The sequence below is a fragment of the Macrotis lagotis genome, chromosome X, assembly GCF_037893015.1.
Source record: "Macrotis lagotis isolate mMagLag1 chromosome X, bilby.v1.9.chrom.fasta, whole genome shotgun sequence".
NCBI classification, from domain to species: Eukaryota; Metazoa; Chordata; class Mammalia; order Peramelemorphia; family Peramelidae; genus Macrotis; species Macrotis lagotis.
The window spans coordinates 77504911-77525733 of record NC_133666.1 but is presented as its reverse complement, the minus strand read 5'-3'; the positions used below and the strand labels follow the sequence as shown (position 1 = coordinate 77525733).

Below are 20823 nucleotides of genomic sequence, written 5' to 3'. Positions count from 1 at the left end.
AATCCGGAAAAGACCTTCAAGGCTATATAGTCCAACTCTCTTAATTCCTCTCATTTTGCATGTGAATAAATGGGCCCATGGAGAGGAAGTGACTTGTCTAAAGTCATATAGAAATAGATCGAAATCCAAATCCTTTTGAGTCCAAAGCTGGATCTCTTTCCCATGGTTCACCTACTTCAGCATAATACAATCTTGAATCATTTCTGTGAGAACTAGTGAAAGCTTTTTATATAGAAATCTGCCTAATCAAGATGTATAAAAACTCACAAAGTTGTCTTAGTGACTCAGTGGGGGTTTTTTTCTAAGAGTCATTTGTCTGTATGGCCCTGAACTCCAGAGCTTTCCTCAAAACGTCACTTGTGTTTTGACAGAAAGTGCCTTTTGTCTATCAGAGACAAGACAAAAATGATACTCGGGATTGTAGAGGGAAGATTTGGAAACATGGGGTGTTAAACTATAGCACAAAAATATTAACAAAATAGATTAAAAACAAAAATGCTGGGCGGCGAGGTGGCAGTGGAAAGAGCACCGGCTCTGGAGTCAGGAGGGACTGAGTTCAAATGCAGCCTCAGACACAATTACCTAGCTGTGTGGCCTTTGGGCAAGCCACTTAAACCCCATTGCCTTGCAAAAACCTAAAAAATAAAAATAAAAATAAAAATAAACTGCTGCTTAGTCCCTGAAATCTCAAAGCTCATCACAGAAGCACACAGGCTCTAACACAGCCACAAGGACAAGGAAGCTTACTTTCTCCCATAACCCTTTCTCCCCTCTCCCAATGCACACCAACTTGATGAAGCTCAAAGATACAGCAGGAAGGGGAGAGGATGGAAACTGCTGTGACAGGGACTAGGGGATTTAGAGACAAGCTTTGCTCTACCCCCACCCCCCAAATGCAGGCTCAGTGTCACTCACAGGTACATCATATGACTAACTCACAGACATATTCTGACCATAACCCTGCACATGAGCCACGACTATAATCAAGTTGGTCAACAAAACACGATGACATCAGGTGCAGTCACACAACTACAATATGACAAAGGTCAAACGTCTAAAGAATCATTGCCCCAAAACAACACAATCTCATCCCCACACACCATACACAAATCCAGTGTCACACAAAATCCCAACATATTCAGCTTATTCTTTCCTCCAGAACCTCGGACAGCTCCACACTCTGGTACGGTTCCTCCCTCTGCTGGATCCAGTAGACTAGAGATGATGGCAGTTGCAGTAACCCTAATCAGAGGATCTCCCTGGATCCTTCCCACCGCAATCCCTTGCCACCATACCCCACCAGTTTCCTTTCCTCACTTGAGCAGACCCGGTCTGGAGAGGACCTGGTAAAATTTGGAGGGCACGAATACCTGAGCAATGACTGCGCCATAGGTCGCTGTTGGGAGGAGCAGGACTCCAGCCCAAACCAAGGTGAGCAGCAGTGGCGACAGAGTTGCCATCCTCCTCCTCCTCCTCCTCCTCCTCCTCCTCCTCCTCCTCCTCCTCCTCCTCCTCCTCCTCCTCCTCCTCCTCCTCCTCCTCCTCCTCCTCCTCCTCCTCCTCCTCCTCCTCCTCCTCCTCCTCCAGCCTGCCGTTAACTCCTCCCTCCTTCCCTCCTTCCTCTCTGATCAGCGCAAGCGTGTTTCTTCCTTCCCGCAGTCCTGCACCAGCTGCTAATGCACACTCCTCTCCCTCTTTCCTCTCTCAAGGAAAGATCGATCCTAGGATAATGGAAGGGCAGACCTGGAAGAGACTTTAGCAACCATCCAGTCCAATTCCCTGGAGAAAACTGACCCACAAAGACTCCCTGAGTTTTTGAACTGAGCTCTGGCTTTCAGTGGTACCCACCTATTTCTCCTATCCTCCAACACCCAATACTTCCTATTCTTCCTTCAGGCTATGGAACTGAATCTCTCTACCCCACCCATCTTCAGCCTCCTCCAGTTGATCCCAGAAATATTGGGGTGAAAACAGAATTTTGACGTCAAACAACTTACCAAGGAACTCCCCAGGGAGGGAGGAACATCCCAACTCTCCAGGGAGGAGGAACCATATTTCTTGGCCATGAGAAATCAAAGGAAAGAATGGAAAAATGATCTCTAAAGCAGGATTTCTTACCTGGGGGTCTTTAAATTGATTTTTAAAATTTTTTTTGGCAATTTTGATCTTTTAAGAAAGATATTTTATTTTTTCAAACAACAAATATCCCACTTCTCTCCCTCCCATCACAACCTCACCTTCAATTTAGAACAAAAGAAAAACCCCCTCTTCAAACACATATAGTAAAACAAAACAAATTTCCATGTTGTGGGGGAAAAAAACATCTCATTCTGTGTGCCTGAAACTTTCAGCTCTCTTTCAGGACATGAGGGACATATTTCATCATTAGTCCTTTAGAACTGTGGTTGTTCATTGCAGTGACCAGAATTCCCAATTGTTTCAAAGTTATCTTTACTATATTGTCATAGTAATAAATTTTTCTCCTGGCTCTAATCAATTCACTTTCTCAGTTCATACTAAGTTTCCCGAGATTTCTCTGTTAGTTTTTACATTGTTTCCATGCTATACATTGATCTCAGTTGAATGTGATGAGAGAGAAATCAGATCCTTAAGGAAGAAAGTGTAACAGAAAGCAAAATTACATAATAATGGTTTTTTTTTTCTAAATTGAAGGTAATAGTCTTTGGTCTTTGTTCAAACTCCACAGTTCTTTCTCTGGATACAGATGGCATTCTCCATTGCAGACAGCCCAAAATTGTCTCTGATTGTTGCATTGATGGAATGAGCGAGTCCATCCAGGTTGATCATCGCCTCCATGTTGCTGTTAGGGTGTACAGTGTTCTTCTGGTTCTGCTCATCGCTCAGCATCAGTTCATGCAAATCCCTCCAGGCTTCCCTGAATTACCATCCCTCCTGGTTTCTAATAGAACAATAGTGTTCCATGGCATACATAGACTACAGTTTGCTAAGCCATTCCCCAATTGAAGGACATTCACTTAATTTCCAATTCTTTGCCACCACAAACAGGGCTGCTATGAATATTTTTGTACAAGTGATGTTTTTACCCTTTTTCATCATCTCTTCAGGGTATAGACCCAGTAGTGGTATTGCTGGATCAAAGGGTATACAGCCCCAGATTTCTCTGAAACCACATCCTTCATCATTTCTTAGAACACAATAGGTTTCCAGAAGCATATACCATTTTGGGCAGCTAGGTAAGTGCTACAGTGCCAGACCTGGAGTCATCTTCCTGAGTTCAAATATGGTTTCAGATATTTACTAGCTGGGCAAGTCGTTTAACCCTGTTTGCCTCAGTTTTTCCAACTGTAAAATGGCAAACCAGTCATGAATCTTTGCCAAGAAAACTCCAAATGGGATTACAAAGAGTTGGACATGACAGAACAACTATATACTATAACTTGCTCAGTCATAGCCCAATTAAATATCTCCTCAGATACCAATTCTTTGGCACAAATAATTTTTTACTCATGGGCTAATTTTCTCTCTCTCTCTCTCTCTCTTTTTATCTTTTTGGAGTACAGGTCTATTAGCAGTATCACCAAATCAAAAGAATCTCTGGGTTCTCTCCCAAAGTAACCAGAACACAACACTAACATCAAATTCAAAATCAAAAAGTAAACTCGAAAAATGAGCAAGCAAAAAAAGAATGACTATAAAGAAATACTATGGTGACAGGAAAGCTAAAGACACACACACACACACACACACACACACACACACACTAATTAAAAACATCTAAAATCAAAATCTCAAAGAGGGGGTATCTAGGTGGTGCAGTAGTTAGAGCACCACCCCAGGGGTCAGGAGGACCTGAGTTCAAATCCTAACTCAGACACTTGATACTTACTAGCTCTGTGACCTTGGACAAGTCAATTAGCCACATTGCCTCACCCCCCAAAAAAAGCAAAAAAAAAGGCCCAAACTTAACAAGAACTCCTGAAAGTGTTAAAGAACAAATTAATTTTTAAAAAAGCAAAAAAATTATTTTAAAAACCAAATGAGAGTCGTAGAAGAAAAAATAAGAAATGAGAGCAATGCAATAAAGTCACAATAAGAGAATTGTTGTTGTTCATCCTTTATTCTTGAGGAGGACCAATGACATTAGGAGGGTGACGTCTTGACTTGCAAGCCAATTGGATTTAAGTGAGGCAGAGTTGTACAAAATCATCAATTCATTCCTCTAAATATCTAAGAAATGCAGCTTTTATTAGACACTGTCTATAAAAAACGTTTCCCACTTTTCTGCTTTCCTTCCAATCTTGGTTGCATTTGTTTTGTTTGTGCAAAAGATTTTTAATGTAATCAAAATTATCCATTTTGCATTTTATAATGTTCTTGATCTCTTCTTTGGTCATAAATGCTTCCCTTTCCATAGAACTGACAGATAAACTATCCCTTGCTCTTCTAATTTGCTTATGGTATTACTCTTTATGTCTAAATAATGTACTCATTTTGATTTTATCTTGGTATAAGGGTGTGAGACATTAGTCTATGGCTAGTTTCTGACATACTGTTTACCTGTTTTTCCAGCAGTTTTTCTCAAATAGTAAGTTCTTATTCCAGAAGCTGAAGCCTTTGGGTTTATCAAAAAGTAGTCATTTCTTGATGTTTCATTTGTTCCTAATCTATTTCACTTACCCACCACAATACCAAATAATTTTGATGATTGCTGCTATTATAATATGGTTCAAGAGCTGGTCACCTTCTTTTGAATTTTTTTGTCAATAATTCCTTTGACATTCATGACTATTTATTCTTCCAGTTGAATTTGGTATAATTTTTTCTTTTTTTGGATTCTTTTTTTCAAGGCAATGGGTTTAAGTGACTTGCCCAAGGCCACATGGCTAGGTAATTATTAAGTGTCTGAGGTTGTGTTACAACTTTTTCTAACTATATAATAATTTTTTGGTAGTTTGATTGGTATGACACTGAATAAGTAGATTAATTTGGGTAAAATTGTCATCTCTATAATAGTAGCTTGGCCTACCTGTGAGCAATTGATATTTTTCCATTTGTTTAGATCTAGCTCTACTTGTGTGAAAAGTATTTTGTAATTGTGTTTATATTATACAGTTCCTGGCTTTGTCATGGCAGTTAGATTACCAAGTATTTTATATTGTTTATAACTATTTTAAATGGAATTTCTCTTTCTATCTCTTTTTTTTCTGGGCTTTGTTGGTTATATAAAGAAACACTGTTGATTTATATGGGCTTATCTTAAATCCTGCAAACTAAAGGAGAGATTATCAAAATCAAAAATTAAAAAAAATTCAACTGTGAAATAAAAGTTGAAGCTGGTTTAAAAAAATTCAACAAAATAAGTAAGTCAATAAAAAGCAAACTAAATTACCAGTATCAAAAATGGAAAAGTTGAATTCACAACTAATGAAATAAAAGCAATTAAGAGGAGCTGTTGCACCCAACTATATGTTGAAAATATTAATGAAATGGATGAATATTTACAAAAGTATAAATTTACTAGATATCTGGAATGGAATTAGAATAAATAATAATACCTTATAAAAAGAAATTGAATATTACATAAATGAACCCATGAAGAAAAAAAAAAACAGGACTAGATGGATTTACAAATTCTACCAAACATTTAAAGAACAATTCATTCTAACACTACATAAGTTGAAAAAAATAAAAATAATTCAAGTAGTCTTACCAAATTCCTATGACACAAATAAGCCAGGAGAGTCAAAGCACAGAGAAAGAAAACTATAGATCTATATAGGATTTCCCTAATGAATGCTAATGCATAAATTTTAAATAAGATACAAGCAAGGCTATCACAAAGATTATCACCAAAATATATAAGATATACATACATATGATATATGTGTGTCTGTGTATATGTACAAAGATCACATACTATGACCAGGTTAGAGATACAAAGAGTGCAGAGATGGTTCAAAATTAGGAAATTAGTATAATCGAGCATATTAAATGACAAAAAACGACATGATTGTGTGTGTGTGTGTGTAGGTGCAGTGGTTAGAACTCTGGGTTTGAAATCAGGAAGACTCATATTCCTGAGTTCAAATCTGACCTCAAACACTTACTATGTGACCCATGGCAGGTCATTTAATCCTGTTTGTCTCAACTGTAAAATGAGTTGGAGAAGGAAACCACTCCAGTATCTTTGCCAAAAAAAAAACTCAAATGGGCTCATAGAGTTCACATGACTGAAAACAAGTGAATAACAATATATAAATAGATGTAGCGGAAGCTTTTGATAGACTTCACTACTATTTCTGTTTAAAATTGTAGAAAGGAATAGGAATAAATGGAACTTTCATTAAAATAAGTGGTATTTAAAAACCAAGAGCAAGTACTATCTATAATGGAGACAAGCTAGAAGCCTTTCCAATAAAAGGCCTGAAGCAAGGATGTCCATTATCACTGTTTTTGATATTGTACATTATCTATGTCAATATATAGAGATGAAAATAAGGAAATTAAAGCACAAAGAAAAAATAAAAGTGTCACTTTTTGCAAATGCAATGATGGTTTACTAGAGAACCTTACAGAGTCAAATAAAAATCTAATCAAAACAGCTATTAACTTCAGCAAAGTTGGAACAGATAAATCCACACAAGATATATGTACTTGTATATGTTATCAACAAAACTCAGCAGGCAGAAAAAGATAGAGAAATTCTATTAAAAATAACCACAGACAGCATAAAATATATGGGAGTCTACCGACCAAGAAACAGACACAGGAACTACAGGAACACAATTATTCAAAGCAGTCCTCACAAATACAGATTTAATAAATGAAGAAATATTCATTGCTCATGAGTAAACCAGGTCAATATAATAAAAATGACAATTCTATGTAAGTTAATTTAGTTATTCAGTGCTATACCAATTAAACGAAGAGGAATTACTTTACAGAGCTAGAAAAAAAAATCTAAAAATTCATTTTTAAAGCTCAGTGGCATGAAGGCAACCAATGAAAAAAAAGGGTAAGAAAGGTGGATTAGTGGTACCAGATCTCAACATTTAGTACAAATTTGTTATCATCAAAACCACTTGGTATTGGGTAAGAGAGATTGATTAGTGGAATAGATTACTTACACAATGTTTAGAACACAATAATTTTGTTTTTTTTTTATAAATTCAAACTCCAACTGTTGGAGCAAGAACTCATTATTCAACCAGAACTGTTAAGTAGTCTGTCAGAAACTAAGTAGGTTCTTATACCATATATCAAGGAAAGGTCATAATGGCTATATGATTTTGATATAAAGGGTGACATCATAATCAAATTAGTGTAATAAGGAAGAAATTAACAGTAAATTCTATGAAGATCTTTCTAGGTAGCTATGAAAAACAGAGTTCACATCCAAGCAAGAGACAAAGAGGTTCAAAGGAGATAAAATGGATAATTTTGATTATATAAAATTAAAGTCTTTCTACAAATAATTCCAAAAGCAGCTAAAATGAGGGGGGAGGAGGAAATTGAGGAGAAATTGTTGGTACAAAGATTGTTCTTTGATAAAGATTTCATTTATTTACTATATGGGAAACTGAGTCAAATTTACAGGAATATGAGTCATTTCCTAATTACTAACATCTCATACGGAATAAGGTTGAAATGGTACATCATTTAGCCATGGGTGATACCAAAGCAAATTAGGAGAGCAAGGAATAGTTAATCTGTCAGATGTTTGGAGAAAGAATTACTGAGTAAACAAGAGACAAAGAATTACAAGATATAAAACGGATAATTTTGATTATACTAAATAAAAAAGGTTTTACATGAACAAAATGATAGCATCCAACATTAGATGGAAAACAGAAAGCTGAGAAACAATTTTTACTGTGTTTCAGATAAAGACCTCATTTCTCAGATAGAAAATAGTCAAATTTATAAGGTTAAAAGTCATTTCCCAATTGATAAAATGGTAAAAGTATATGAACAGGCAGTTTTCAGATCAAGAAATTAAAACCATCTATGGTCATGTGAAAATATGCTCTAAGTCACTTGATTAGAGAAATACAAATTAAAATGGCCCTGTGGTATCTCCTTACCTTACATATTAGCCAATATGACAAAAAAATGGAAAACGATCAATGTTGGAGAGGATGTGGGAAAACTGGAACATTAATACATTGCTGGTGGAGCTGTGAACCCATCCAACTTTCCTGGAGAGCAGTTTGGCATTTCTCCCAAAGGGCAACAAAAATGTGCATAGCCTTTGATCCAGCAATGCCACTACTGGGTCTGTATCCTAAAGAGATGATGGAAAAGGGGAAAAAACTGATATGTACATATTTGTAGCAGCATTTTGCATGGCAGAAGTTGGGATCTGAGAGTGCCCAACAATGGTTGAATAGACTATGGCACATGACTGTGACTGTAATAACTGAAGGGGGCGCTGTCAGATTTGTATGAGGGAAGTGAGCACAACAGTAACAGCAATATTGTAAAGCTACTGTGATAGACTTAAGAACTTTGGAATCAGTGACCAATGACAATCACAACGGATCGGTGATGACAAATGCGATCGACCTCTAGATCGAAAGCTGAAGGACTGTGAAGGGTGACTGAGGTAAATTTTTTTCCGACGTGACCAATTGTTTTGGTTTCACTATATATGTTTGCACCGGAGGGTGTTTTATTATTATTATTTTTTGCAAGGCAATGGGCTTAAGTGGCTTGCCCAAGGCCACACAGCTAGGCCATTATTAAGTGTCTGAGGCCGGCTTTGAACTCCGGTCCTCCTCACTCCAGGGCCAGTGTGCCACCTAGCTGCCCCTAATTTTTTCGATGGGTGTAGGAGGGGGAGGGGGAGAAAAACTAAACTGAAAATAAAATAGAAGTTAAAAAAAAGGTCAGGCAAAGCAAGTCGGGAGGATCGAAAGGGGGCTGGCTGCGTCAATGTGGAACAGTTTCTGAAGTCAGAACAAAAGCAGGGACGAAGAGAAAGTCATTCTTTGTGGGGAGGAGCGTCGCCCAGTTTCCTGTGACGTGACGCAAGGCCTGCCCGTGGGGCATGGGGCCTGCGCCCGGCCGCGGAGTCTTGGGCTTCCGGCCGCTGGGGCGGAGCAGGTCTCTCTAGCTTTCCGGTTCTGCAGCTTTCTAGGCCCTGAAACCCGGCGGACTCGCAGAGGGGGCGAGGCTGGACGTCGGACCCGGGCAGGAAGGATGTGTGCGCGCAGGCCCAGGCCTTTCAGACACAGCTTCGAGGGGCACAGGACAGGAATAGGTCCCAGGCCGAGGCTCGCGCGCACTGTCTCGGAACGGGTTCCTCCACTCACCCGGGGGCGAGGGCACTCCGTGCCGCTCCGCCCAACCCATTCGGGGCTCCCTCCCAGACTCCTCCTCCCCCAGCCCTGGACTCCGTGACGTCACTGCTCCGCCTCCGCGAGGAGAGTCTTGCCCAGAAGAGGAAGAGGCGGAATGGGCCTTTCCCACTTCCGCTGTCCCGTTCGCGTCTCGGGAGAGAAGACGCCAGTAGTTTCCTGGCCCCGGGGTGCGGAGCTCGCGGGGGGGGGGGGGGGGTAGGAGGGACTACAAGTCCCAGAGGGCGGTGCGTGTGTACGTGCGTAGATGGCTCGGTGGCGAGTTGAGGCCTGCGCTTAGTGGCTTCCCAGCTGGGCTTGGCAGGGTGGGTGGGGGCGGAAGGCAGGGCCCAGGGGGTGATCCTGGGCCACCAGATTCCCTGGCCCCAGAGCTGCAGGTTGACTGGCACCGGCTCCAGGAGAGCAAGAAGCTCCCATTTCTCCCCGGGCTGCATCGTGCCGTCTCTCTAGGTATCCAGCCCTAGGGCTGGAGGATCCCTGGGAGGAGCGAGGACTTTGCCGACAGCATGTGGGGTGTGGGGCGCCCCCACAGCTACCTGCTAGGGATGAACTACCCCCAGGAACTTGAGTCAGAAACTAGGGTAAGGCTGCATTGAGCTGCCTTTGTGCCTGCCTCCCTGTACCCCGGTTGCGCCCTAGTTACTATATGGAAAGCCCTTTCACCACTAATTTGCCTGAATATAATCGTCATGGCCTCCTTCTGTGGCAATTTGTTTCTAGGCCCCGCCAGGGTCCCTGGGTCAGGCTAACTGTATTGTGGCCTAGTGACCTGGTATCATTCCTACTAACAGAGACCTCTCAAGTCTTGTTTTCCCCCATCCATCCCGAACAAACAGGTGACCTATGCCCAGGAAGTCATTTCTACTTTAACTGGCCACCAGCACACCTAGTTCTGTGGGATGAGGCCTCTGAGGATGAACAGGGGAATAGGAGCTTGGTGTCAGTCAAGGCATTTCAACCCATCTCCAGGCAATGCCACTTCTCTCTTAGTTGATACCCTTGTCTACCAGTTGCTTTTGTCTTCCCTTGTAATTCTTGGTCCCATATTAGAGCTTTTGATGCTTCTGCCTTGACCTTTCTGGTGAGTTTTGCAGTCCTTGCCTATTCTCCAACTGACTCTTTCCTCACTCACTCGCTTACATGCCATAGAGTACACCCACACTGAGCTCTTTTTGACTGTATCTCATCACCCCCCCCCAGTCTCATACTTGAAAAACCTTCTGAAGGTCTCCCACGTCTTGCCCGAAGTCCAGGCCTTCAAGTATTGAAGATGATCCAAGCTCATTGCTGTCTCCTCATTCTGAAGCCTTGTTGAAATGAGATGGCATGGGATGACAGGGTATGATGACTTTGGCCCTTTCTAATCATCTCTTCCCCCCCATCCTCTCAGGTCCTACAGGGTCAATCCTTGACTATGCCTTTGCTTCCAGCTTTGACTCCCCTTCCCCAAAGTCCTATGGGTCAAACCCAGTCCAGCAAGAAAGACGAGTAGGAGAAAGGGAAACAGCCACAGGCTCCCTGAAGAGGCTCTGGACCTCTTGACTATCTTCCCTCCATTCCAAACATACCCCATTGCCAGTTGATCTCTTCCTTCTAGAAGCTGATTTTCCCATGTCCCCCTTTTGTCCTTCTGGCTAAATTCTCTCTATTTTCTATTGTGCAACCTTTCCCTCCAGGCTCCATCCAGTTTTGCTCTCTCCAGGCAATATTCTAAGCCTGCCCTTTCCTTAGTAGCCTCAGAACCCATAATCTCTGGTGGGCAGGTCCCGGGCATTAAAAGAAGACTGAAATGCATCAAATTCAGCCTCTCACCCTCTGTCACTTAAGAGTCTTGTCAAAAGCTGAGGAGGGCAGGGACACCTGAGCACATCTTCTAGCAGATTGTAGTCTAAACTATCACAATACAGCTCAAGGGACAGCCCAGAGAGCTGCTAGCTGAGGAGGAACAACAGGAAACTGGCTTGAGTCAGTGGGGCTGGACTTGATCCTCTGAACCATAGGGAGCTGAGAAGAATTGGGTGAGAACTGGGCAAGGTTGATTGCAATGGGGGCAAGGTCATGGAGTAACAAGTGGCAGTGGTCCATGCAACTCTAAGCATGGCCAGAAAAGGGGGATCTGAAAAGAGGGCAACAGCAGGATGGGATTGAGGGGTCCTAGGACCTGGGGGAGAATCTCCAGTCTGCTCCTGATTTCCACATCTGTGGTCTGCCAGCACCATTCACCCCTGCTGTTTGAGTCCCCAACATGCACAGCCCCACCTCTCCCCCTCCCTCCATCCCCTAGATAACAGAAGGAGCTCTCTCTGTGGGTTCCTGCTCTAATTTTGCAGCCTTTGTGATCTTCCTCCACCATTCTTGCTGGTTTGCCCCTTTGCCACCTAAGACCTGGACATTATCCAGCTCCCTCCAATGGCCATCATTCCCAATTCCCTTTATTCTTTCTTGGACAGCCTGAAGTTGCCCTTCAGTATTGCCACCTGCCACTCATCTGCTTTTCTGGGCCAGAGACCTGTGTCCTCAGAGAAGCCTGGGGACCTGCCTTGTGCATCTAGAGCATGAGCAAGTGGGCTAGGACCAAAACCTGGGTAAGGGGGAAGGCCCTCAGAATTCCATAGCCCCAGTGCCTCCTGCCTCTTGATTGCTGGGAGGGCTCAGAGTTAGGGAAATAGCTCACACACACAGCTCGGGCACATGTGCCTTACCTAGTTTTATCTGACAATAACAAACCATTTATAAAAGGGGGAACTTTCTAGTAGGATGTGGAGGTGGAAGACATGGTCTCAGGGTCCTGCCCTCCAAGGACCCCTCCCCCCAAATCCCCAGAGCCCTTTGGGGGAGGGGGGTCACAATGGCTAGGACTCCACTTTGTGCCCAGGGCAGGTACTGAGGACCCAACAAAGGGGGAAGAAAGAGAAGGGGTGGTGGGAGAGAAGGGCCCTCAGCTGATGAGGCGATAGAAGATCCAGCAGCTGAAAGTGAGCCAGTGACTGGCCCAGCCGAGCTCAGACCACTTGCGGACGGTGTGGGACATGCCGTAGCCCTGGGAAGGGGATGAGCATGGCAGTGGTAAAGAGGCTGGGGCCACCCCTGCCCCAAGGGGCCTGAGGACAGGACAGGGGTGACTATGATGGACAGTAGCAATGGCCACCCAGAAGGACTGCCAAATGGCCAAGCAACTCCCCATCCCTCATGCCTTTTCCAGTCCCTCCACTGGTGTGTGGGTGACTTATCCAACCCTACCTGCTCCTCAGTGGCATCATCAGTGTCTACATCAAAGAGAGAACCCAGATAGGCCAAGTGAAAGACAGCTAAGGCCCTGAAGAACAGATTGAGGGCCTGCACGCCCAGACCCTAGAAAAGACATGAGGAATGCAGTGGTGATGTTTGGAGCATCCCCCCCGCAAAGGGAAGGGAGGAGAGGGCAGAAGGCAAGAGGTCAAGGAGGGAAAGAAGGGAGGGCACTTTGGTCTAGATTACAGTTTGGGAGAAGGGGAAGGGAAAGTCATCTCACCGTGCGGTGTTGGTGTGGACAATTTGGAGGACAGCGCTTAGAGAGGACACAAGCATTGAAGATGGTAGCCAGCCGCTTCCGGAGCACTGAGGACCAGGAAAGGAGAATTGGCAGTTCTTTGGAAGTAGGGGCTCTCAAGGGAGTTAGGGAATGAAGATGGGAGGATTTCATGATCTGGGAAAGGGGATAAGGGAAGTAGGAAAGGGGCAGGAAGAAGCAAGGTATAAAAGGTGAGGTGAGCAGAAGAGAGGAGGGAGGCATCTCACCATGTTCCACGTAGGTGATGAAAGCGAGGGTGAGCAGCACGGCTCCCAAGTGGAAACTGAAGCCCTGGGGGGTGGAGAGAAGGCGAGTCCATGGGGCAGAGGTGGGGCAAGAAGGGACAGCCCCAAACCTCCACCTCGCCCATTCCTTACATGCAGGAGGGCACTGGCAGCGTAGGTCACAAGGAGGGCTGAGAGCTTGCCAAGGCGAAGGGAATTCTTGAAAACATCTGGAGAAGGCCAGGGAATGAGCTTCACCTTTTGTTTTGTTGGGAGAAGGGGGAATGGCAGGTACCAGGCCTCCTTACCCTCCCCTTCCCCACCCCCACCCCCCAAGCCTGGGATATTTCATGGTCTCTCATGTCATCTAGGAAGGAAGGGGATAGAGAAATCCCCAGCTTCCTCCCTCCCCAGGGCCAGTGGGACAGGGATGGGTCTCACAGGAATTGAGCCAGTGGGACATGGGTAGGTTCCAGCTGGTGACGACTTCAACCATGGACCTGGGAAGCTCCACATTCAGGGGCCTTGACACAGTAAGGTCCCTGTGGGAAGGTGAGTGGTTGGGAGGAGGAAGGGCTAGTCCAGCTGCTACCCTCAGCACATGGATCAGAGCCATAAAAGACTTCCCCCTACCAGCGCAAGTGGTCCTTCTCTTCTGTGAAACCTGCACCAGCCAGTGTAGTTGTGCCTTCTGACAGGAAACCCACAAAGTAATTACTGAAGTGGAAGGAGATGGCGCTCTCATAGGCACGCAGCCACCTGGGGTTGGGAGAGAAGAGCTTGGTGTCCCACACTGGGCCATCTCTACACTCTAAGTCCCCTGCCTCCCCAATACCAACAGAGACTCACCTGGCCACAGCACCCCTGAGGAATGAAGTACAAATAAGGGAAAAGAGAGAAGAGACAAGTGTCAGCAGGAAGACAGAGGACAGAGGAGGGGGGTGGAGAGCCAGAGTGGGTAAGCTAGACACCACTTACCTCACTTGCCGTTTCTTGCTGCAGGTTGGAAAGATATGACAGATGTGGAGGCATGAGGAGGGGAGAGGAGAAAAAGTCAGGGGTGCTTGGAGTGGGAAGCAGCCTAGAATGGAGGTTAGGAGCCAGAAGAGAGGGCTGATGCTGGGAGCTCAACACAGGCTCCATCACCTGACCCAGCTCACCTGCGCAGCAGCCGGTCCCCGTAGAGTGGAATGAAGTAAGGAAAGAGATAGGGGCCTACGCAGGTTGAAACCACCAGGCAGAGTAGGGCCCGGGCCAAGCTTCCTGCTACCTTCCCCAGCCATGTAAAGCTCTGTAGGACATGGGGAAGATAGACATCAGGGGGCTGTCCTGGCCTGCCTGCCCTGTCACCAAACTTGCTCCCATTTCCTTCCTGCCCAGTACCAGTGGTCGGCCCTCGACAGCATGGAGATAACTGCGGAAGTGAAGCCAGGGCCCAAAGACGATGGTGCCCACGAAGTAGAGATAGCCCATGAATTCCACAGGTGAGGGCACCGCACCCAGCTCACCACGATCCAGGTCAAAGCCCAGGGACACGGCTTTCATGGCGACAATCATCTGGGCCCCTGCAGGTGAGCGAGCAGGCGGACGACGGCAGGTGCATGCACCTGAGGGGCCCCAGGGGGATGACCAGCCAACCAACCAGGGGTCAAGGAAGGTACTGAGAGGTAGGAGGAGTAAGTTGGGAGAGGAAAGGGGTCAGGATTTGGGGAAGTCATTCTAGAAAAGTCTGCCCTGGGGGGGTACTTACCCCTCATTTTGTGCCAGGTCACAGTATCCACCATGTGCATTTCCCTGAGGGGGGCACATGGATTGGTTTGCCTCCCCAAGCCTTAAGACCCATCTCCCTTTGCCCATTCCAGCAGTGTTACAGCTTCTCTGGTTTCCCCTTTCCCCAGCTCAGGGCCCCTACCCCATGAGCAGGTAGATGAGGATGGTGACAGACAGGAAGACCCCACGGTGAGATGAGTGCCGACACAGGAAGAGGACCAGGTAGCAGAGGAGGCTGAGCAGCACCACCCACACCATGTGCCGTTGGAAGAAGTGGTACAGGCTGAAGAAGCCACCGGCCACAGTGCTGGCATGTTTCACAGCTGGGGGTAACCCTGTAGAGTGACAGGGAGAAACCCTCTTGGCTGAGGGAGGAGCCAGCCTTCAGGAAGGCACCTCCCCCAAGTGTGCACTGTAAGGAGTCCAATTCCGTCCAAAAAGCTTCCTTGCAGTAGCCAGCCTCCAGGGGGTTCCCACTCCCTTTTCGAAAACCAGCTAGTACAACACCTCCCCCCCTCAACCCTGATGAGCCAGCCTCCAGGAAGTCTTTCCACAACCTTGAGAGCCAGCCTTTCTTCTAGAAAGCCTGGTGTCATTCTCCCCCCCCCCCCACTCAAGTTCCAGGAAGCCCCCTACCCCTCTGCTCTCCTCTCCTCCCAGAGGGGTCAAGGCCCAAGGCCAGGCCACTCACCAAGTCTCCAAAGGAGGCGGCAGGTGAGGCAGACAGCCAGCAGAAGCCACAGTTGGTCCAGGCCCTGCTGGGCAGTGGGGACCACGCAGCCCTGCACCAACTGCTGGAAGAAGTCCTGCCGGCTGAAGGTAGCCATGACAACGGAGACAAAGACGAAGGCGAAGATGGACGGTGACCAAGACCAAGATGATGAACTCAGGGACAGGGCTAAGGAGCTGGTTAAGGATGGGAGATTGGGGTGAATGGGGTCATGGGGCTAGGGCCACCCCTCCTCCTTGCACCTTTGGTTGGTCATATGACTGGCTCCTATGGGAACTTAGGGTGCCAGCCTGATTGCTGGTCCCTGCGAATGCAGTTCTGCGGGTGTATAATGAGCTGGCATGCTGCTGGAATGTTTGAGGAGCTGCTCTATGCTGTAGGAGGGGCATTGTGTGGCTGCCATGCTAGAGTGTGTGTGTGTGGGGGGGGGTTCATGAGATGCCATAACCGGTGTTTCACCTTGTGTATGTGATGGGCTGGCCTAGTGGCTGGTGAATGTGAGTGAGTGAATGAGGGTGTGGGGGGGTTGTGTGTGTGTGTGTGTGCGCACGCCCGCGCCGAAGGGGGGGCGAGGAAGCAACGTTAAAGGGCTGCGTGTGTCCCTCTCTCTGCCAGCGTTCCCCCTCCCCCATTTGGTCTGAGTGGAGGGGGGTGAAGCGAGATGATGGAAGAGATGGGAAAAGACGGAGGATGCTGCCCAGGGCGCTCCTCTCCTTTCCCCTTTTCGCCTTCCTTCTCCCATCCGTGGCTTAGAGGATGGCGGAGCGATCTTCCTTCACCTGCCCCTTACCTGGCCGTCTCGTCTTCCGCTGGCCACCGGGGCGGCTTCCCTTCCAGCCACCTTCTCCACCGGCCTCAATCACGCAGGCTTGACGGCGGCTCCTTTAACACAGCGGGGAGGCCGGCTCTGAGCCAGATAGTTCGGAGCCAATGAAAACGGAGAGATCGTTTGCACAACCAATGGGAGGGCGACGAAGTCGGGGGAGCAGAAGGAGCCGAGGCAGTCGAGGGAGCGGAGGAGGTGGGTGGGACTATGAAAGAGACGACCAATGAGCTGAAGCCGAACGTTCGGTAGACCAATGGAAGCCCGTCGAGGTCGGGAAAAAGTATATTACCGGACCTGGTGGGGCTGGAGGTGAGTGGAGGGGAAGGCTGTTGCCAATAGAGAAGCGCAGAATATTCCCGTGACCAATAGCAGTGTGGCGCGGGCGGAGAGGAGGAGAAGGAGGAAAAGGAGGAAGAGGAAGAGAGAAAAGGAGGAGGGAGCAAAAAAGGGAGCAGAGAATGAAAGAGAAGGGAAAAAGAGCGGGGGGGGGGGGAGAGAAGGGGAACCAATCTGCCATTAGATTGTAAACCTCCATGAGGGCAGGGACTGACTGGTGTCTGGTGTCTGGTGCATGGGAATTGCTTAATAAGTGATTAACTGATGAAGAGGAGTAGAAGGAGATCTAAAGGAGAAAGAGAAAAAGGGACCCAAGAGGAGGAGGAAGAAGGATGGGAGAAGGGCAGAGGACCAGGGAGAGAGGAGGAGAAAAGGACTAAAAAGGAGGAGGAAGAAGGGAACGGAGGAGGTTCCCGAGCTGCTTTATTGATCTGGAGGAAGCTTCCCCTCCCCCCGCCCCCGACTCATTTTGGATAGGCTAGGCAGCCGGTTAAGGTGGCTTTCTTGGTGGTGAGGGATGGAAGAAGATGCAGCGTCTCTGCCTCAGCCCTGGGCTATTGTGTGGGGCCTCAGAAGAAACAGTTAAACAGGTGGCAGTAAATCTACCTTGCTGTTGGAGGCTTTTTGGGATTCTAGATTGTCAGCCACAAGCATTTTGCCAAGTCTCCTCTGCAAGCGTAGCTGTGGAGATCAAAGAACCAAGACATCCAGCCCCTAGCCTGTCCTCCGAGAGCTTGTCGGCTAGAGGGCAGACATGTTTCCAGGACATTTGAAATCAGAATTTGAGGAAGGAGGGAGACAGCAGCTAACAATTAAGGAGAATCAGGAAAGTTGGCCCTTGCGTCCTGGGTGGCCCCCGAGCAGAACTCAAAAGAAAACGTAGGAGAAATTCTAGGAGGCGGAGGGAGGCCGTGTCTTCTAGGGCTGAGGAACCCTGCCCGTGCACAGTGTCAGAGGAGGGAAATAAAGGGTCTTCCGTCAAGAGGTCCTTGAGAATCCTGGAAGGGGCTGCCCTCTAAGTGGGCCAGCCCCCCCCCCCCCCAGGCCCCCTAAGCGATTCTGAGCAGTGCCCTCTTCTAAAACCCTTCCCGGCCAGCTCAGATGTCCCTGCCTTTCCTGGGTCTCAGCTTCCTCCTCTAAATGGGGGATAGCACCTTTCTGTTTGCCCTTTGGCGCTCTAAAACTAGGCCGCACTAAGCAGGCGGGAGGAAGGGGTCCCCAGCTGCCTGCAACCCGAGAGAAGAGAGTAGGCAAGGGCTTGGGGCGGAGCCCCTGAAGCCCGGGGTGGGAACCGACGTTCCCGAAGGCCAGAAGGTGGCGCCGGTGAGCTTGGGGGGGATGGAGGAGGACCGCATGTGTGTGCGTGCGTGGGTTTAGCGTGTTGCTGAGTGTGCGTGTCTCTGCGCGTCTCTCCGTGTCTCTGTGTCTAGGAGCCGCGCGGTGGCCGCTCATTGGGCCGCTTCGGGGAGGGGGAGGAGCCGAAGACGTTCCGCGGCTTTCTAATTGGCTACGGTAACACCGCCTTATCGGCTCAGGGCGGTCCTTCGGTCAGGAGCCCTGGGTGGCTGGGAGTTCGCTGTCTCGCGCTCAATACCCAGGGATCGCCTTAGCCTGGGAGGGCGGGACTTTGGAGCTCCTGTAGTGGTGATTGGTCGACTGCTCGTCGGGGGGAGGCCCTAACCTGCGCGGAGAGGGTAGAGGGATGGAGGGGCGGAGGGGAGGAGGGGAGGGAGTGGGGTAGGCCTGCTCCACCTTTGGCGCTTCCCCGACCAGGGTCCTCCTCAACTGGTCGGAGTAGGATCCCTGCGAATTCTGGTGAGTCCTGGGCCTCAGGCGGACGCACGGGAAGGGGAGGTGAGCCCCGCACTCTCGGTTCTGTATCCCCGTTTCCTGAGAGCATACTCTGTGCTACCCTTGACTTCATTCCCCCCCCCCCCCATGTCTCCAACCACTTCCTCCAGGAAGCCAGCCTCTTGGGGTGATCTGACTGAGACTTGTGCTCTCAGACAAGCAGAGCCCCTATTCGTGTGAGCCTCCATCTCAGGTACCTGGCCCCTTCGTTTTCCTGCCATGCTTTTCTGACTTCTCCGGGGCCCCTAGGCTGACTCCCTCAGCCCCCTCCCCGCTTTTCCTCCCTGTCCCCCAAATCCTCGAAGGCCAGCTTGAGGGCAGGGGTGCTCCCCCGAGGTGTTTGTGTGCTCAGAGCCCGGCTCGTTCGCTCCGTGATTCCTTAACTCCATCTCGCCACATTTCCCACCAGCACCACCCGCAGCCTTCGCCCCGCCGATTCCCTTTGTCTATTTCTCATCCTAGGATCCTAGCCAAAGAGATTTCCTTACATCTCCCTCAAGATGAACTCTCCTCATGGGGCACATCCTTATTGGCCTCGAAACCTCCAGCTCAGTGATTATGTGCCTAACAATCGTCCGGTGTGGCAGATTCTCACCGTCTTCTTTTCTGTCTCGGGTTTGCCACTGGTGGCTACCTGGCTGCTGTCCGGCCAGGGAAGGAGAGGCAGTGGAACCCCACCCTCGCCTTTGGGTCTCTGGCGTCGCCTGGCAATCTGCTGGTTTGCTCTGTGTGCTTTTATACACATGGTGATTGAAGGCTGGTTCAGCCTCTACAATCAGGACATTGCTAAGGATCAGGCCTTCTTGTCACAGCTGTGTGAGTCTTTGGGTTCTTATCTGGCTTGACTTGAGTGTTACTGTGTTTTCTGGGATTCTTGGGACCTGCCGGTCTTCTCTGCAATGAATGCGAATCCTCTCTGTGCATGTTCATACCCAGTAAATGGTCACTGAATTCAGTTTCTTCCCCAGGCCTTTGATCAGGCCCTTAGTAGTAAACTAGTTCTGTCTGGGAAACCCTCCCAAGACTGGACTGCACCTTGATGGATTGGGCTGTCTTTTGCAGGGAAGGAATATTCCAAGGGTGACAGCCGCTACATTCTGTAAGTAACCCTGGCTCCTGATTTTGGTCCTCCCCTTTCTGGGCTCCCCTAGAACTTCTTGGAACAAATGGATGGTAATCTTGGGAAGAGTGGGAATTCCCCTAATGCCTTGTACCTCACCTCTGGGACAGAGCAAACAACTTCGTTGTGTGCATGGAGACAGTGACAGCCTGGGCATGGGGTCCACTCAGCTTGTGGGCTGTGGGTGCCTTTCTGAGACAGAGGCCTGAACGATTCCTTCTCCAGCTTGTTATTTCCCTGGGTGAGTGGGTCTTTATTTTCTTCTTAAAATAATAGTATTTTATAATTTCCAATTGTCTATAAACATAGTTTTTAATATTCATCTTTGTAAGATTTTGACTTCCAAATTTTTCTTTCTTGCTTCCTTCCCCAAAAAAGCAAGCAATGTGATATAGGTCATACATGTAGAATCATGTTAAATATATTTCCATATCAGTCATGTTGTAAAAGAAGAATAAGAATAAAAAGATGAGGGGGTGGGAAGCCTTTCTGGAGGAGGTGGGGGTAAGGGGGCCTTTGAAGGTTGGATTGCAATGGTAGACCCCAGGAAGATCCTAGCTCTGCTTCCTGTATGCTGACTAGCGTTTGGGGCTTTGCTCTCAGGCCAGCTGTATGGCGATGTCCTTTATTTCCTCACTGAATATCGAGATGGCTTTCAGCATGGGGAGCTTGGGCACCCACTCTACTTTTGGTTCTACTTCATCTTCCTAAATGCCCTGTGGATTGTCGTGCCTTCCGTTCTCCTCCTGGATGCCTGGCATAAACTGGTGTGTGCCCAGTCACTTGCAGATGGTACTGCTGGCCCCTCGACCCCCAAAAAGGCAGCATGAGTGGCTCCAGTGAAGATTTCGGCTGGAGGGGGGGATGGTGTGGAAGAGGGAAAGTTGTCCTGAAAGCAGTTTCTTATCTTAAACCATCCTTTCCTCCTGGTACTGTTTTGCAGCAGTATATTATCCAAGTAGTTCCTTCCTCTCCTGCCCCAAATTGGTGTGGGGTGGTTCAGGACCCAGGGATCTACCCTTGAAATTTTTAATAAAGACTACTGAAGGAGGCCCCAAATGGCCAGTGAGTGAGA

General features: G+C 47.7%; 2 protein-coding genes and 1 long non-coding RNA gene across 10 annotated transcripts; 2 read left to right on the top strand and 1 right to left on the bottom strand.

Moving 5' to 3' along the window:
- Positions 1-6670: 6670 nt before the first annotated feature.
- PORCN (porcupine O-acyltransferase) lies at positions 6671-16505 on the bottom strand. Of its 6 annotated transcripts, none has more exons than XM_074206919.1 (13): positions 16406-16505; positions 15577-15791; positions 15028-15220; positions 14866-14909; positions 14499-14722; positions 14276-14406; positions 13749-13874; positions 13557-13657; positions 13269-13345; positions 13119-13182; positions 12853-12938; positions 12582-12692; positions 6671-8266 (listed from the first exon to the last, which is right to left on the bottom strand). In XM_074206919.1, the coding sequence occupies exons 2-13, from the start codon at positions 15710-15712 to the stop codon at positions 8075-8077; spliced, it is 1485 nt and encodes a 494-aa protein (XP_074063020.1). In that variant the 5' UTR covers positions 15713-15791; positions 16406-16505; the 3' UTR covers positions 6671-8074. The 6 variants fall into 6 exon arrangements, with proteins under 6 accessions (XP_074063020.1, XP_074063021.1, XP_074063025.1 ...); XM_074206920.1 differs by having other exon boundaries at positions 14499-14680; XM_074206921.1 differs by lacking the exon at positions 6671-8266 and adding an exon at positions 12030-12381.
- On the top strand, positions 8447-18467 carry LOC141502266 (uncharacterized). 3 transcript variants are annotated; one of them, XR_012472478.1, is made up of 4 exons: positions 9616-14310; positions 14496-14686; positions 15014-16750; positions 18208-18467. It is a non-coding gene; the product is annotated as an uncharacterized LOC141502266 (long non-coding RNA). The 3 variants fall into 3 exon arrangements; XR_012472479.1 differs by lacking the exons at positions 9616-14310; positions 18208-18467 and adding an exon at positions 8447-8587 and having other exon boundaries at positions 15014-16904; XR_012472477.1 differs by lacking the exon at positions 18208-18467 and having other exon boundaries at positions 15014-16904.
- Positions 18468-18498: 31 nt separating this feature from the next.
- EBP (EBP cholestenol delta-isomerase) lies at positions 18499-20819 on the top strand. Its single transcript, XM_074206914.1, is given in 6 exon segments — positions 18499-18592; positions 19091-19444; positions 19691-19727; positions 19859-19989; positions 20352-20551; positions 20553-20819. Coding segments are annotated over 5 exon segments (723 nt in total). The 5' UTR covers positions 18499-18592; positions 19091-19128; the 3' UTR covers positions 20592-20819.
- The last annotated feature ends 4 nt before the right edge of the window (positions 20820-20823 follow it).